The sequence below is a fragment of the Brassica napus genome, chromosome C3 (assembly GCF_020379485.1).
Source record: "Brassica napus cultivar Da-Ae chromosome C3, Da-Ae, whole genome shotgun sequence".
In the NCBI taxonomy this organism is placed as follows: domain Eukaryota; kingdom Viridiplantae; phylum Streptophyta; class Magnoliopsida; order Brassicales; family Brassicaceae; genus Brassica; species Brassica napus.
This window is the reverse complement of record NC_063446.1, coordinates 19144760-19158875: the sequence shown is the minus strand read 5'-3', so window position 1 is coordinate 19158875 and position 14116 is coordinate 19144760. Positions and strand designations below refer to the sequence as shown.

At 36.5% G+C, this 14116-nt stretch overlaps 1 protein-coding gene and 2 long non-coding RNA genes across 5 annotated transcripts; 2 read left to right on the top strand and 1 right to left on the bottom strand.

The window, feature by feature from the left end:
• Window positions 1-344: 344 nt before the first annotated feature.
• LOC111204464 lies at window positions 345-4080 on the bottom strand. The gene is made up of 3 exons (XR_002656908.2): window positions 3779-4080; window positions 3208-3586; window positions 345-2587 (listed from the first exon to the last, which is right to left on the bottom strand). It is a non-coding gene; the product is annotated as an uncharacterized LOC111204464 (long non-coding RNA).
• Window positions 4081-4586: 506 nt separating this feature from the next.
• On the top strand, window positions 4587-7446 carry LOC125583640. The gene is made up of 2 exons (XR_007320682.1): window positions 4587-4739; window positions 6669-7446. It is a non-coding gene; the product is annotated as an uncharacterized LOC125583640 (long non-coding RNA).
• Window positions 7447-10203: 2757 nt separating this feature from the next.
• LOC111204463 (alkaline/neutral invertase CINV2) lies at window positions 10204-13391 on the top strand. 3 transcript variants are annotated; one of them, XM_022699266.2, is made up of 6 exons: window positions 10204-10414; window positions 10848-11242; window positions 11791-12222; window positions 12292-12482; window positions 12552-12919; window positions 13001-13391. In XM_022699266.2, exons 2-6 carry the CDS (start codon window positions 10877-10879, stop codon window positions 13294-13296), a joined length of 1653 nt encoding a protein of 550 aa, XP_022554987.2. In that variant the 5' UTR covers window positions 10204-10414; window positions 10848-10876; the 3' UTR covers window positions 13297-13391. The 3 variants fall into 3 exon arrangements, with proteins under 3 accessions (XP_022554987.2, XP_048606893.1, XP_048606894.1); XM_048750936.1 differs by having other exon boundaries at window positions 10228-10410; XM_048750937.1 differs by having other exon boundaries at window positions 10237-10455.
• The last annotated feature ends 725 nt before the right edge of the window (window positions 13392-14116 follow it).

Sequence of the window (14116 nt, the reverse complement as noted above, 5' to 3'; positions counted from 1 at the left end):
ATCATGTTTCTAAACTCCTAGATCAGATTTATAAACATACAGTAAAAATCATGCAATAAGAACAAGTAAAGATGAATAACATGTGCTTAAGCCATTTAACAATAAAATCGAAGTAAGTTCTTATGCAACCATTAATGTCCTTCAACCTAAAAAATTATCTACTTTGACATGATGCAGAGAACACAACATGTTTTCAATATATATCATTATGGAAACCGAAAGAAAAAAAAATAAAAGAAAAAAGTTTTAATAAATCTTCTTTATATGGGATACAAAGCGAGTTCACCTCTCTGGAAGCTCTTCAGAGTCTAACTTACTCTTTTTTTTTTGTGCACCAGTCTAGCTTACTCTCTAGATTCGTGAATTTGATGTATTTAGGTTTCTATTAAACAAAAAGCTAAAACACGCACACACATATATACAATACTAAGTGGGTCTATGGTTAAGTAAAAAGGATAAATACAAAAATTACTCAAAGACAGAGTCACCCTTGGACACATAAGAGTTGTAACCAAAGTTGGCCAGCAGTGGATAAGTCTAGCGGTGCTGGACTGAAGTTGGGTCGCCCTTGGTCAAATATGTTATCGCGGCCGAGGTGACGCGGTATAGCCGAGGTTAAGCACAATGGAGAGGTCGCCCTTGGTCAAATATGATCGAACAAAGATCATGGTCGAGGTTTGAATTGTGCGGCCAAGACAAATCATGGTTAGAAATATGGCCACCCTCATTTATGACAGCATTGACGTTGCGATACATGGTTTAGCACTAGCAAAGGCTTGGGCCATGTTGTCTACGGTTTCTCCGTTTGGTCGTGAGATGAACATGTTTTCACTAAATCTTGTATATATTTTCAACCACAAAATTAAAATACTTCATTCCTCTTGCATATGAAAGCTATATCAAAGGTCTTAGTTGCATTAAATTTTTGAAAAGGCCGGACCTAGAAGGAACTTCCTATGAGGTCGGACTTCTTGAGAATATGAAGTCTAGACTGTTTTTGTTTTGAAATTATTAATAGATCATAACATAAGCTTATTTTGCTAATTTTTGCAGCATCTTGATGTTGTACATATATACACTTATAATAGCCAAAATACGAAAAAACTACCTCTAATTATAAATCTGATCAGAACTACCTCTAAACTCCTAGATCAGATTTATAAATTACGAAGAACATGTTAATGTTTGAACTCTGTTTTGACTTGAATAAAGAGGCTGACTTTTGTCAACTTTCTGGTGGTCTTTCAGGCAAAACCGGTGGTTGTTATGACCGGATTATCAGCTCGTTAAAAAAAAATTGCAACGAGTACTACACAATCTAGTATATTCATAAGTCAAAAACAAATGTAAATTGAATGAGAAATAATGGGAGTGAAGTGAGGAACTCGAAATGTAAAACATTATTAAAATTTTGACCAAGTGTTAAAATTACCAAAGTCCCTCATCGGGTACATGAGGCAAAGTCGAGTAGCATAAATAAGTTCCCACATTATCATGTACACAATAGATCCTAATCAGTTTATGATTAACCTAGGCAAACAGAGTAAATCAATAAATAGCAGAGGTGAACAAGATAGTTATTCAGTTGATTGATTGATTGGTTGAGGTTGTAAACAATTATGAAAAAGTAGCTAGATCTAGGGTTTTAGGTAATCATGATTATAATGATATAGATGCTCATGTTGTCAATCCTAGAACTCGAATTCTAATGAGAAAGTATTCTAGCTTCCTCGTACAAATCAATCATATTGACTAAGTCGAATATCTCAGTTGTCGCTTGTAGATACGGATCCAACGTCGATCGATGCTATGAGATTAGCGTCAATCGATAGGTTCACTAGTCTTGAATCAGCTGATTTTAGCAATTCTAGCTCAAGGGTATTAATTCAGATAACAGACCATGTCGTCGTGTGCGCCTAATTATCCTAAGTTCATGGTTCTAGTTAGCTATTCTAGAACACAAGAATTACAAACAATTCCTTGAAGAAAATCTTATCACCTTAGTGGATCCATAGTTTGGGCTAATCCCTTATAACCCCCTAAATCTAACAATAGTAATTACTCAAACATAGCAAAGCAGAACATAATAAATATCTGAATAGAATGCATAAATAGAATAAGGTAGAAAAACTGGAATTCCAATACAAATCTCCGAAGAAGTCTTGGATCTTCTCTCCAAACTACTAAAACCCCTAAATATGTTTGATGTGAAAATATGAAAGTATGAAAGCGTGTGTTGCCCAAAACAACACACACTTGTTGTTTGTTGGTCTTGAGAAAGTGTCGATCGATACCGATTAAGGATTATCGATCGATACACCTTTCAGCCCGTCGATCGATGCAACTACTGAGTTATCGATCGAAGTTCCTTCTAGCAATTTTTACCGCGCGGGTTTGACTTGTTCACTAGGTTAAAACTTGTCAGTAATTCTTGTGGGACTTGAGCTTAAAATTGGTTGGAACCCAATTTGTCTTCCGCGCGCTTCGCTGTCGATCGACAACACAGAGTGTGTGTCGATCGATTATTGCCTTCGCCCATCGATTGATAGGGTGGTCGATGGCCAGCTACGGGTCTTTATCATTTTATCTACAAAATGCACCAAAATCATCACTTTCCTCCAAATCACTCCAAAACCTGAAAACATACTAAAAAGACTCCAAAACAACTAATATGTATTTAAAAACACCAATATACTATGGCTAAAAATGGGTAAAATCCATGGTATATCAAAGATCAAGTGTGCTTACTCATGGATCACTTTATGGCCTAAAGCAATCCCCAAGAGAATGGAACTACAGGTTTCATATGTTCATGATCAAGCATGGATACTTGAGAAGTGAATATGACATGTGCGTCTATCTAAGAGGATCAAAAGTGGACGACATGGTCTATTTACTACTCTATGTTGATGATATGTTAATTGCGTCAAAGGAGATGAAGACAATACAGAAGCTGAAGGATCAGTTGAGCACATAATTTGAAATGAAAGACCTAGAAGCAGCTAGGAGAACCTTGGGGATGGACATAGTCAGGAACAGAGTTAAGGAAACGTTGTACTTATCTCAGAAAGTACCTAGCTAAAGTTCTCAAGACATTTGGCATGGCAGATTGCAAAGCAGTATGCACGCCACAATGTTCACAGTTCAAACTAAAGGCCCTAACTAAAGACCAAGAAGCAGAAGAGGTAAGAGAGATGGAGAATGTACCTTACTCCAGCGCAGTGGGAAGCTTAATGTATGTCATGGCAGGATCCATACCAGACCTGGCATACGCAGTAGGGCTCGTGTGCAGGTACATGAGCAAACTTGGAAGGGACCATTTGTTAACAGTCAAATGGATCATGAGAGATATACAAGGAGCTTTGTATTTGAACTTAACTTTCACAAAAAATGAGGAATTCAAAGTCAGAGGCTAGTGCCACTCGGATTATGCGTCAGACTTGGACAAGAGCAGATCAATCACCAGTTATGTCTACACGGTTGGAGGCAACACCGTCAGTTGGAGATCATCGCTACAAAAGGTGGTAGCATTGTCAACCACTGAAGCTGAATGCATGGCTTTATCGGATGCAGTAAGGGAAGGCATCTGGTTAAAGGGAATTTGTGAGGAGCTGAAGCTAAATAAGGGAGAATTTGAAGTTTGTTGTGATTTTCAGAGCGCAATCTATCTAGCAAAGAATTTTGTCTACAGAGAGAAGACTAAGCACATTGCAACGAAGTATAACTTCATAAGGGAGGTGATTGCAGACGGAGTAGTGAAGCTGATGAAGATACATACCTCAGTTAATCCGTCTGATATGTTGACAAAGACGCTACCAGGAGAGAAGTTCGACGGGTGCTTGGCGAAGCTGAGCATTATTGAAGCTTGATGAAGCTTGTCCATCGTTGTCTTTGGAACTGAGAAAGCTACAGAAAGGCAGAGGGGTCTCGGAAGTCAGAGGAGATAACCAATCAGAAAACAGAGGAAGGATTCGAAGTGAGGACAAAAGAATCAAAGTTTCAGGATCGGGAAAGGAGACAAAACAAGTATGCTTAAAGCTTGGTCGGAAGTCTGAAGTTCCGGAGGATCTAGGGTTGGTCGCAGACGCATTGACTCACCAAGGTGGAGATTGTAAAGTGTGGTGAGAAATGGGCTGCACAAAAATGGGCCACTTAAGCCCAATTCCTAGTATACCTGCGTTCAGAAGTAAGTAAGTAAGAAGTGGGCCTCGGTGAATAAAGAGTTGAAACCTGAAGACTTGCATGTTAGTGAGCTGTGCGTCGTAGAGGATTACAGCTTATATAACAAATCGTAGCGACTTTTGTTTTTCTCAATTCTAGACCTGAAAGAGAGAGATAAAAGGCGATCGCCATTGTTGTAACCAAGAAAGCTTCTGTAAACACTGAGATAGTGGATTACCAGGTCCCGATCCTGAAGGAGATGTACCTACTCTATTGACACAGAACTCTAAAAGCTTTGCGTCTCTTTTTACTCTGGTTTCTTTGTTGTTGTGATTGATTGATTGTGTTGTGGAGTCGCCAACCTACACAAACGAGAGAGATCAACAAACGAGTGAGATAGAGAGGTAGTGAGACGATTACGAGAGCTAGATCGAGCTAGATTTTTCAACATTAATGTTTCCTTTCCCCTGATTTTCATTCATGAAATTGAAGATCCTCTTTGGGTGCTTTCTGCTCACTTACACATTCAATAAGCAGCCATGAATATGATCATTCTACATCTTCGAATTGCAAACTCGGTAAGACTATACTATTTTCAGTTTACTTATACAGATCTTGTTGTATTGGTAAGATAATTAATAGTGGATTCTATTTCTATTCGTTTTGTTTACAAAGAGTTTTTGGATTTAAAAAAATATTAACTCAGTATAAAATTTAAACAGGTTGTTATTAATCCTCTAACGCAGAAATAATTGGTTTAGAATATTGGGATAACGACGTATATCACATTGAAAGGTTTCAGATTAGAAATCTTGTTAAAAGTAGCCATCAAATTTTTTTGGAATGATGTTTTTAGGCTGCTGTTTTTTTTTTTGCCTTGAAGTAGTTAAGATTGTTTAGAAACCGAAAACTCATACATATATGAGCTAACTTGATGTCAAAGATTAAGTGTTGGTTGATTTTGTACCTAAAGATTGATAATTAGACACAACATTTTTAGGAAACTTTCAATTGCAAACAATTATTATTTGAGTACACATTAATAATCACAACCCTATATGACTAGGACCCCTATTTTGAATTTTATTGTGTTATATAATGGCATGATTTTGAGTATATATGCGATCGCTGTAAACAGAAATTTCCATTGAGGAACATTGAATTTTTCAACTTATTTCTGTGTAAAATTCGTCTTATGTATATGTGTAATGTTTAGTTTGAAAGATTGATTATAAGAACTGTTTTATATAAGTACATTGAAGAATAAAAATGGCAATTAAAGTGAGAATTGCGGGTTTGAACTTTAATATACACCTCAAGTTATAACAAAATATATAAAATCGAACAAAAAATAAATATATAAAATTGTTTTTAAAAGATACAAAAGGTTGGAAAAAATATACTCTGATATGATAAATCGTATGAAGTTCATTGTACAACAAATGGTGTGTAGTATTAATGTTTTATGATACAAAAACTTGGGAAATTATTAGGTTGGACGACATTTATTGGTCAGTGGCATAATGTGTAAAATTTCTAGTAAAAAAGAGTGTCCATATAACTCATGGTCAGTGGCATAATGTGTAACATTTCTAGTAAACAAAGAGTGTTCATATAACTCATGAATGTATGAGAGGCTGACACCTCAGCTGGTTTGGTTGTAAATACTTACAAAAAATAAAGTTACTATTTTGCTAATGTTCCTCAATTAATATATAAAAGATATTATATACTATTTTCATATTTCAATTTTACTTAAAATATTATATGCTATTTTCATATTTCAATTTTACTTATAAAATCATAAATAGATATCATAGTTTATATTTGGTTTTGGTTTAGTTATTAGAGTTTATGATTTAGTATTTAGGGGTTTGAGTTGGGGTAAGGTTTTGTGTTTAGGAGTTGTGAGTTGGGTTACAGTCATATTGTTGAAGTAGTATATATCGCTGACAAATTGGAAAGTTGGGCAATTGGAGAATAATCACATAGTGTGACTTTTAGAGCCAACAATCACTAACAAAAAATACCAAAGTATTTCTCGACTGCATCTTCTGGTTCCATACAAACCGCTACACAAAATAACAAACCAGTGAATAAACTGAACCACCGATAAATCAATAACATGGTCGAGAAGACATCTATTTTCATAGAAAGGAGACATGGTTACAAAATCTTCTGTCTAATATATTTTTTATAATACTTTCAATTTGATTAAGTTATTTTGATTTATTATTACGCTGGGACGTTGTTAATTATATTTGAAGGAAGTTCACAAATAAAGGACATACTTTTTTTATTGGTTCATTTCTTTTATTTATTTTTTAAATTGTCAATTTAGTTTAGAGACCAAAATGTTTGACTGAATCAGATTTAGTGAGAATTCAAAATTCTTTATGAGTTTAAACTGTTTGTCCTTATGATTTACTAGGGGAGAACCTTCATGCAAGCGTGGGTGTTTGGTTTTAAACTTGTCTAAATATTGAAATATATGTTAATCTCATTAGGGAATCACGCGATTCTCCAGCATCTCCGTCGGTGTTCGATGTGACATCCCGTCTGCTCGACGAGACGGGCTCAGCAAAATCTAGTATACTAGGAGGTGTTCCTCTCTCTGGGGTGACTCGGGTGGGCTTATGTAGCGGTAGGCTCAAAGAACTCCGTCGTTCTGGTGACTCGTTGGCGAAAGGTTGGCGTATGCTGTTTGAGGACGGCGGCGACCCAACCGGAATCACATGTCAGTCATCGGGGTTGGGGTAGAGCTCCGAGGTAAGGGTTTGTTTTGCGGTGTCAGTGGATCTCACAACTGGGATGGCGGTTCCCCTTTTTCTTGAATCTCGTCGGCTCGTCTTTCTTTCTTTTCTCGTCGGCGAGAGTGGATGAGCACAGAACTTCTTAGACCTGCGAGGTGATGAAGCGGTTGCAGAAAGTGGCAGTCAGGGTTTCGGAGTCATTCTTCATCCGAAGGCGAGACGCTCCGTGGGTGGCTCTGTTGATGGTGACTGACGGTGGATCTGGCGGGACTCGACACCCCTGTCGTGAGAAGTCGCCGGAATCTAGATCTGGTGGTTGTGGTGTCAACGGAGGAGGAAGCATACTCCCTCAGTCTTCCCCTCAACCTAAATTCCTTCTTTTTGTAATATGTGTATTTTCCTAGATTTAATCACTCGTAACCTAGGGTTCGCGTTTCTCCAGTGTACCGGAATAAGCCGTAGTCCCTGATGCCCTTCGGGAATGGAAAGAATATTTATGTTTAACTATTTTCTAAAAAAAATCAAAAAATAACAATCCGTGAGACCGTCACTCTGTTAAGATAAAATTGGGTGAATTGAGTGAAAAACCGAATATCAATGAATGCAAAAATATTAAGAAAGTTATTAATTTTTACCTGAAGTAGTTGCATGTTTGTTTTAGATCTTCTGGTGCATGATCTCTTCCAGTTGCTGGCTCGGGGTTAGGTTGATCTAAGCGCTGAGGGGCTCGGTTTCTAGATTCGTGGATCTTTATTTGGTTCAAATTTCCTTTCTCTAGGCGTTTTCATGGCACTAGATAGATAGGGAGAAGACTGTGAGGCTTCAATGAACGTAGGCGTTGAAAGTAATTAGTGATTATAGCTGTAACAAAAATATTAAATATGTATCAAACATGTTAGCCGCATTGAATAGTATTAACCGGTTTGAGTATGTTATGCAAAGATTGTCTGTGGCTAATAACAAACGTAGACGTTTAACTTCATATGTACCCGGCTAAAATTTTATGTTTTCTATTAAATATAATATTAATTTCAACAAATTGAAACACAAATGCTAAAAAATGTTGATATTAGGATAAATATTTCAAAGGTCGGCTAAAATTAATATTAGCTATCAATAAGAAAAGCTTAGATGTCTCACAATGGATCTTAAAGATTAATTCAAAATAGAAATGAAAATATGAATTAATTAACAAGCTAGTAATAAAACAAAGAGGTTAAATCAAACATACAAGTAACTATATGAACATTTTAAATGTTAGTAAATATGTTAACATTTTAATAATGAATCTTAACATAATTTAAATATACATGTAAGATTATAGCTGGCTAATTTTCTATTGAATCAAATAAATATGTAAAAAATATTAAATTGTATGATTATTGCCAAAAATATTTTTGACAAATTAAGCAAGTATCAAGCCAAATCTAAGATCTCCATCACTATCTCCTGTTGGTTCATATTTCTTCTCTTCCGTAGCAGGAGCAGCAACGACAGCTCCTCCACCAGCAGGAGACGCAGTGGCAGCAACATGCACACCACATCCACTGCCACCAACACCGACATCTATGAGAGAACCTCACGGTTTTACCAGAAAACAAAAACCAGTCTTCATCCTTCTTAACGACCTTCAATTGTCTGGAAATAAGGAAACGCCCAAACCAGCCTGAGAATGATGATTTCTCTGCAAATTTTACGAGTTTTTCGAAGGGAGAATCACTTAAGACTTTGACTTCATCTTCGTCAAGGGCGTTTAGAATTTTACTGATAAAGAAATGTTTGTGGTAAGGGGTATCCCTTATGCCAAGCGGTTCTTCACCGATAGCGAACAACCTAAAAGGAAATGGTGGACTAGGGGATACAAGACCGCTGGTAGACATTAGAAGCTTTAACGATTTCAGGTGGTTTTGAAAGGATGAAGGAGTAATTGAGGAGTTGAATCTGGATTTTAAGCTTCAAATCAATGGAGATATTGACATGTGAATTTAAAAGAAGAGTTGGAAAGAGTTTTCGAGATTAGAGAATTTTAAATTTAGGTGAAATATTTCAAAAATAATAAAATAAAGAGAACAAGTAAGATATTGACATGTGAATTTAAAAGAAGAGTTGGAAAGAGTTTTCGAGATTAGAGAATTTTAAATTTAGGTGAAATATTTCAAAAATAATAAAATAAAGAGAACAACTTGTGAACGCTTTCGTGTAGGAATGGGTTATCAGAAATAAATCTAAACTGAAGATTTGAGAAACTTGCAATCCGTAGGTTAGGATCAAATGGAATAAGAGTATAAGTGTCATAAAAATTTCGACACAACCGAAGCAAACAAAAAATGTGTATACACTTAAATATGACATAAGACTTGTGTGTAGAGTGCAAATACCCTAAAATTAAACAAATATGGAATTATTTTTTAAAATTAATATATTGTCCACCTAACTAGCCTTGGGACGGATCCGGATATCCGAGAAATTTAGGGTATCCGGAACCGGATCCGTCGGATCCGTGGATTTAATATCCGGATCCGAATTCATGGTTTTCAGATATCCGGGTTTCGGATTTCCGTCTCGATATTCTATTATCCGCGGATATCCGGATCCGTCAAAATAATTAAAAATAATTTTTTTAACAAAAAATACTAATTTTTAATATAATACAAAAATTAAATATTTATAAATATATTTATATATGTTTATAATATTGTAAAAACTAAAACAAAATATTATAAGATTAATTCATGTATAAATATTAATATATCAAATATAAATATAACTATTAATAAAATTTAAAAATTTAATGTATTTTAAAAATACGGATCCGGATCCGGATATCCGGACCTAGAAATTAAGATATCCGGATCTGGATTCGGTTTGCACGGATCCAAGATTTTACTATCTTGATTCGGATCCGGGCACCCCGGATATCTTATTTTTGGAGCAGATCCGGAACGGATCTCGGATCGAATCCGGATCTCGGATCGAATCCGGATCTCGGATCGAATCCGGATCTCGGATAATAAGTCCCACACCTACACCTAACCGAATAACAAGCTTAAGAAAAATTAAATAAATATTGTCCACCTACCAGAATACATTGGGGTTTGCTTTATGTGATTAAAAATTATTTTTAAAAAAAGGGGACGGGAAACCGATAAATCGTGTATCCCAAGTGAAAAGTCCAATTTGCCAAATCAGACAATGAGATTCAGAAGTACTCCTCTGTACGTCGCAGTTTAATCCACGTAGACCATAAAGCAACCGGTCATAACCGGTAAACCCTGTCTCTTAACGTCGACATTTTTCTTACCAGACCCGTGTTAGTGTTTCGGTCTGTCTCTTGACAAGTCCCGTTTTGTCTTCTCCCTCTCTATAAAATAACAGCTTCACTCGTCATGACTCTTTTTTCCCCTTTTTCCACTCACTTGTCCCCTTCTCTCCCATTCTCCGGCGACATCGCCGGCGATCGTTTTAACCACCGCCGCTACAAATTATCCTCGTCTCCGTAGGTTTGATTTCCTTATATCTCACTCACTCTATGTTAAAACACGTATGTATCTGCGTCTTTACCTACCAATCTTGTCTTGAAATTGTAGATCTGATTTCTCTTCTCGAGATCTGTTCTTTGTAGCTTCCCCTGAAGTTGACTCTAATAACGTTCTCATGGATCTTGATCTGTTTCATTTATTAACATAATTTTCCTAATTAAATTAAATATGAAATAAATGTATTGATATTCACTATTTTGGATTATTATTCCGTTAGATAATTCTTTTTTATTTTATCATTGATATGTTCCTTTAATTGTTTGGATAAAGTATTATTCTGAACAAAAGAAAAAAGACAGCTAGATTCAAAGTCAATTACTGTTACTAAACTAAGCAAATCTCTGTTTCATGTTTTATCTTCAAGTAACTGATTCTTGTCTCTGAAACATCGTAGATCTTGTCCTGTCCGTTAAAACAAAAGAAATGGAATGTCCTAAAGAACCATTGGAATCACAGTGTTCTTTATCCGAGATGGATGATTTCGATCTGACTCGAGCGTTGGACAAGCCGAGGCTCAAGATCGAAAGGAAGAGATCGTTCGATGAGAGGTCGATGAGCGAGTTATCGACTGGCTACTCAAGACATGATCTAGACATGGCTCATTCCCCTGGAAGCAGGTCGTTTGTGGACACACCTCTCTCTTATGTTAGGAACTCGTTCGAGCCTCATCCAATGGTTGCAGAGGCCTGGGAAGCTCTGAGAAGGTCGATGGTTTTCTTCCGTGGTCAGCCCGTTGGTACCATTGCGGCTTATGACCATGCCTCTGAGGAGGTCTTGAACTACGACCAGGTAATAACCAACACATATAATAAACCCATTATATTTTCAGAGATATGAGACATAAACTTTGTGAAATAGTTCTACCAAATGAGTTCAACTCGACATCCTTACTTTTAAATAATTAATGTATTGTTAAAAAATAAATTGTTTAAAATACCACTATCACTTTTCAAAAATACACTTTATCAATAATATTCTTACATTTGGGTTTAGGTTTAGTGATTATTGTTTAGGGTTTAGTATTTAGGGGTTGGTTGGGTTTATAAACTTCTATAAATGTTTTTTAAATTATTTATAAATGATTTAAAAGAGTTAATTTAATCTTTTTATCACAAATTTAAGGTATTTATGAAAATAGTTATCTTTTAAAGTTAAATTTGAAAAATGGTATCAAACTGGTGGTAAAACTAAAATTCCCTTTAATTAATCTTTGCATTATTAATTTTTCACAGGTTTTGATAAAAAATAAAGGTCACACTAATTTTGTTTTGGTTAAGAGCCTTAAGTCCAGAGTATAGAATATCTCAAAACTTTTGTAATTTTGGTTTTGTCTCTAGGTGTTTGTACGAGACTTTGTGCCGAGTGCACTGGCGTTTCTGATGAACGGAGAGCCAGATATAGTGAAAAACTTCTTGCTCAAGACACTTCAGCTTCAAGGTTGGGAGAAACGGGTCGACCGGTTCAAGCTTGGGGAAGGAGTTATGCCGGCGAGCTTCAAGGTGCTTCATGATCCTGTCCGTAAAACCGATACAATCGTTGCTGATTTTGGAGAAAGTGCTATAGGAAGAGTGGCACCGGTTGATTCAGGGTTTTGGTGGATCATACTTCTCCGTGCTTACACAAAATCCACCGGAGATTTGACTCTGTCTGAAACACCAGAGTGTCAGAGGGGAATAAGGCTTATACTCTCGCTCTGCTTGTCTGAAGGGTTCGATACTTTCCCTACGCTGCTTTGTGCTGACGGTTGTTCCATGGTTGATAGGAGAATGGTAAGAACATTCTTGTGGGAATCTATAATCATAAATCTTTGATGATTCTTACCAATTCTTGATTTGTAGGGAGTTTATGGATACCCCATTGAGATTCAAGCTCTGTTTTTCATGGCGCTGAGAAGTGCCTTATCGATGCTGAAACATGACGAGGAAGGTAGAGAGTTCATAGAGAAGATTGTGAAGAGACTTCACGCCTTGAGTTTCCACATGCGTAACTACTTCTGGCTCGACTTTCAGCAACTCAACGATATCTACAGGTAAAATGAATATTCATTCGTATAATATATGGTTTGATGTGACTCTAAAATGATTAAACTTCTGTGAAGGTACAAGACGGAGGAGTACTCACACACGGCGGTGAACAAGTTTAACGTGATGCCGGACTCGATACCGGATTGGGTTTTCGACTTCATGCCTCTCCGTGGAGGATACTTTGTTGGGAATGTAAGCCCGGCTCGTATGGACTTCAGGTGGTTTTCATTGGGCAACTGTGTCGCCATCCTCTCTTCTCTGGCGACTCCTGATCAGTCGATGGCCATTATGGACCTCCTCGAGCACCGTTGGGAGGAGCTGGTTGGTGAGATGCCGCTCAAGATATGTTACCCTTGCATCGAGAGCCATGAGTGGCGGATCGTTACCGGTTGTGATCCTAAGAACACTCGATGGAGCTACCACAATGGCGGATCTTGGCCAGGTTAGTATTATTTGGTCTAAACTTAAACGACATATGAATATCTATAAGCTTATAACTAGGCTTTGTTTTTCTTTTGTGCAGTTTTGCTGTGGATGCTGACAGCTGCGTGCATCAAGACCGGTCGGCCTCAAATAGCGAGGCGAGCCATCGACCTGATTGAATCACGGCTTCACAGAGACTGCTGGCCAGAGTACTACGACGGTAAGCTAGGAAGGTACGTTGGAAAACAAGCAAGAAAATACCAGACTTGGTCAATCGCAGGTTACTTGGTTGCTAAGATGATGCTTGAAGATCCTTCACATATTGGAATGATCTCTCTTGAAGAAGACAAACAGATGAAACCTGTTCTCAAGAGATCTGCTTCGTGGACTTGCTGATTTCTAACCTTTTTTCTTGTATTATATAATGTCATTTGAGACTTGTCCTTTATTCGAGATTAAAGGAATGCAAAGACCTTTCGTTTGTTTTGTTTCATAACTCTCTTTTATCCAAACTAGTTGATTACTAAAAAAACAGAACTAGTTGATTACTAAACTAGTAAAATGCAAGAGAATTGTTTGTATAAACCAAACTAATTTCCCTAGCAAATTTGCAAGGGAATTGCAATTTGCTAAATGCTTGGGACTTGTCTAATTCTCTTGCAATTCCTTTGACTTTTTAAAAAAAAAAAATTTAACTTAATGATTTGGAAGTGTTTTGTTTTAAGTTTTAAAAATTGCAAAGTTGCAGCAAGGGGGTCCTTGCAAAAAAGTATTTAAAAAAGTTTGAGGTTTATTAAGGGTTTAAGGTTTCAATTTTGGTTTAGGGATTATTTAGTTTTAGATTACATAAAAGTAAAAACAATTCGAAGTAGTTATATTGGGTGTAACATTTTGTGTTTTAGGGTATATGGTCTAGGAGGGGTCAAAGAAAGGGCTTGCATTGTGGAATGGGGCTTTGTTTATTGTGGAACGAGGTATTATTTGAAGATTTGTCTTGAAAATAAAATATTTTACAAACATTTTTAAATGTAAATGGATTTCAGGAAATCTTATATCATTCTACAATTGTTTTAAATGTCCGTACTTCGGCAATTGCTTTGATTATCTAGCAATTGTAAAATAATTGCGAGGGAACCCTATCAATTCCCTTGCTAATACTGAATATATTTTTTATTTGGAGTTTCATTTGAATATCGTATCGAAAACATGATATTGC

Excerpts from the sequence above, each read along its gene's own strand:
- LOC111204463 (XM_022699266.2), top strand. The coding sequence starts at position 10,877 with ATGGAATGTCCTAAAGAACCATTGGAATCACAGTGTTCTTTATCCGAG. Across the intron at positions 12,223-12,291 it reads CCATGGTTGATAGGAGAATG|GGAGTTTATGGATACCCCAT; the intron begins GTAAGAACATTC and ends CTTGATTTGTAG. Across the intron at positions 12,920-13,000 it reads CAATGGCGGATCTTGGCCAG|TTTTGCTGTGGATGCTGACA; the intron begins GTTAGTATTATT and ends TCTTTTGTGCAG.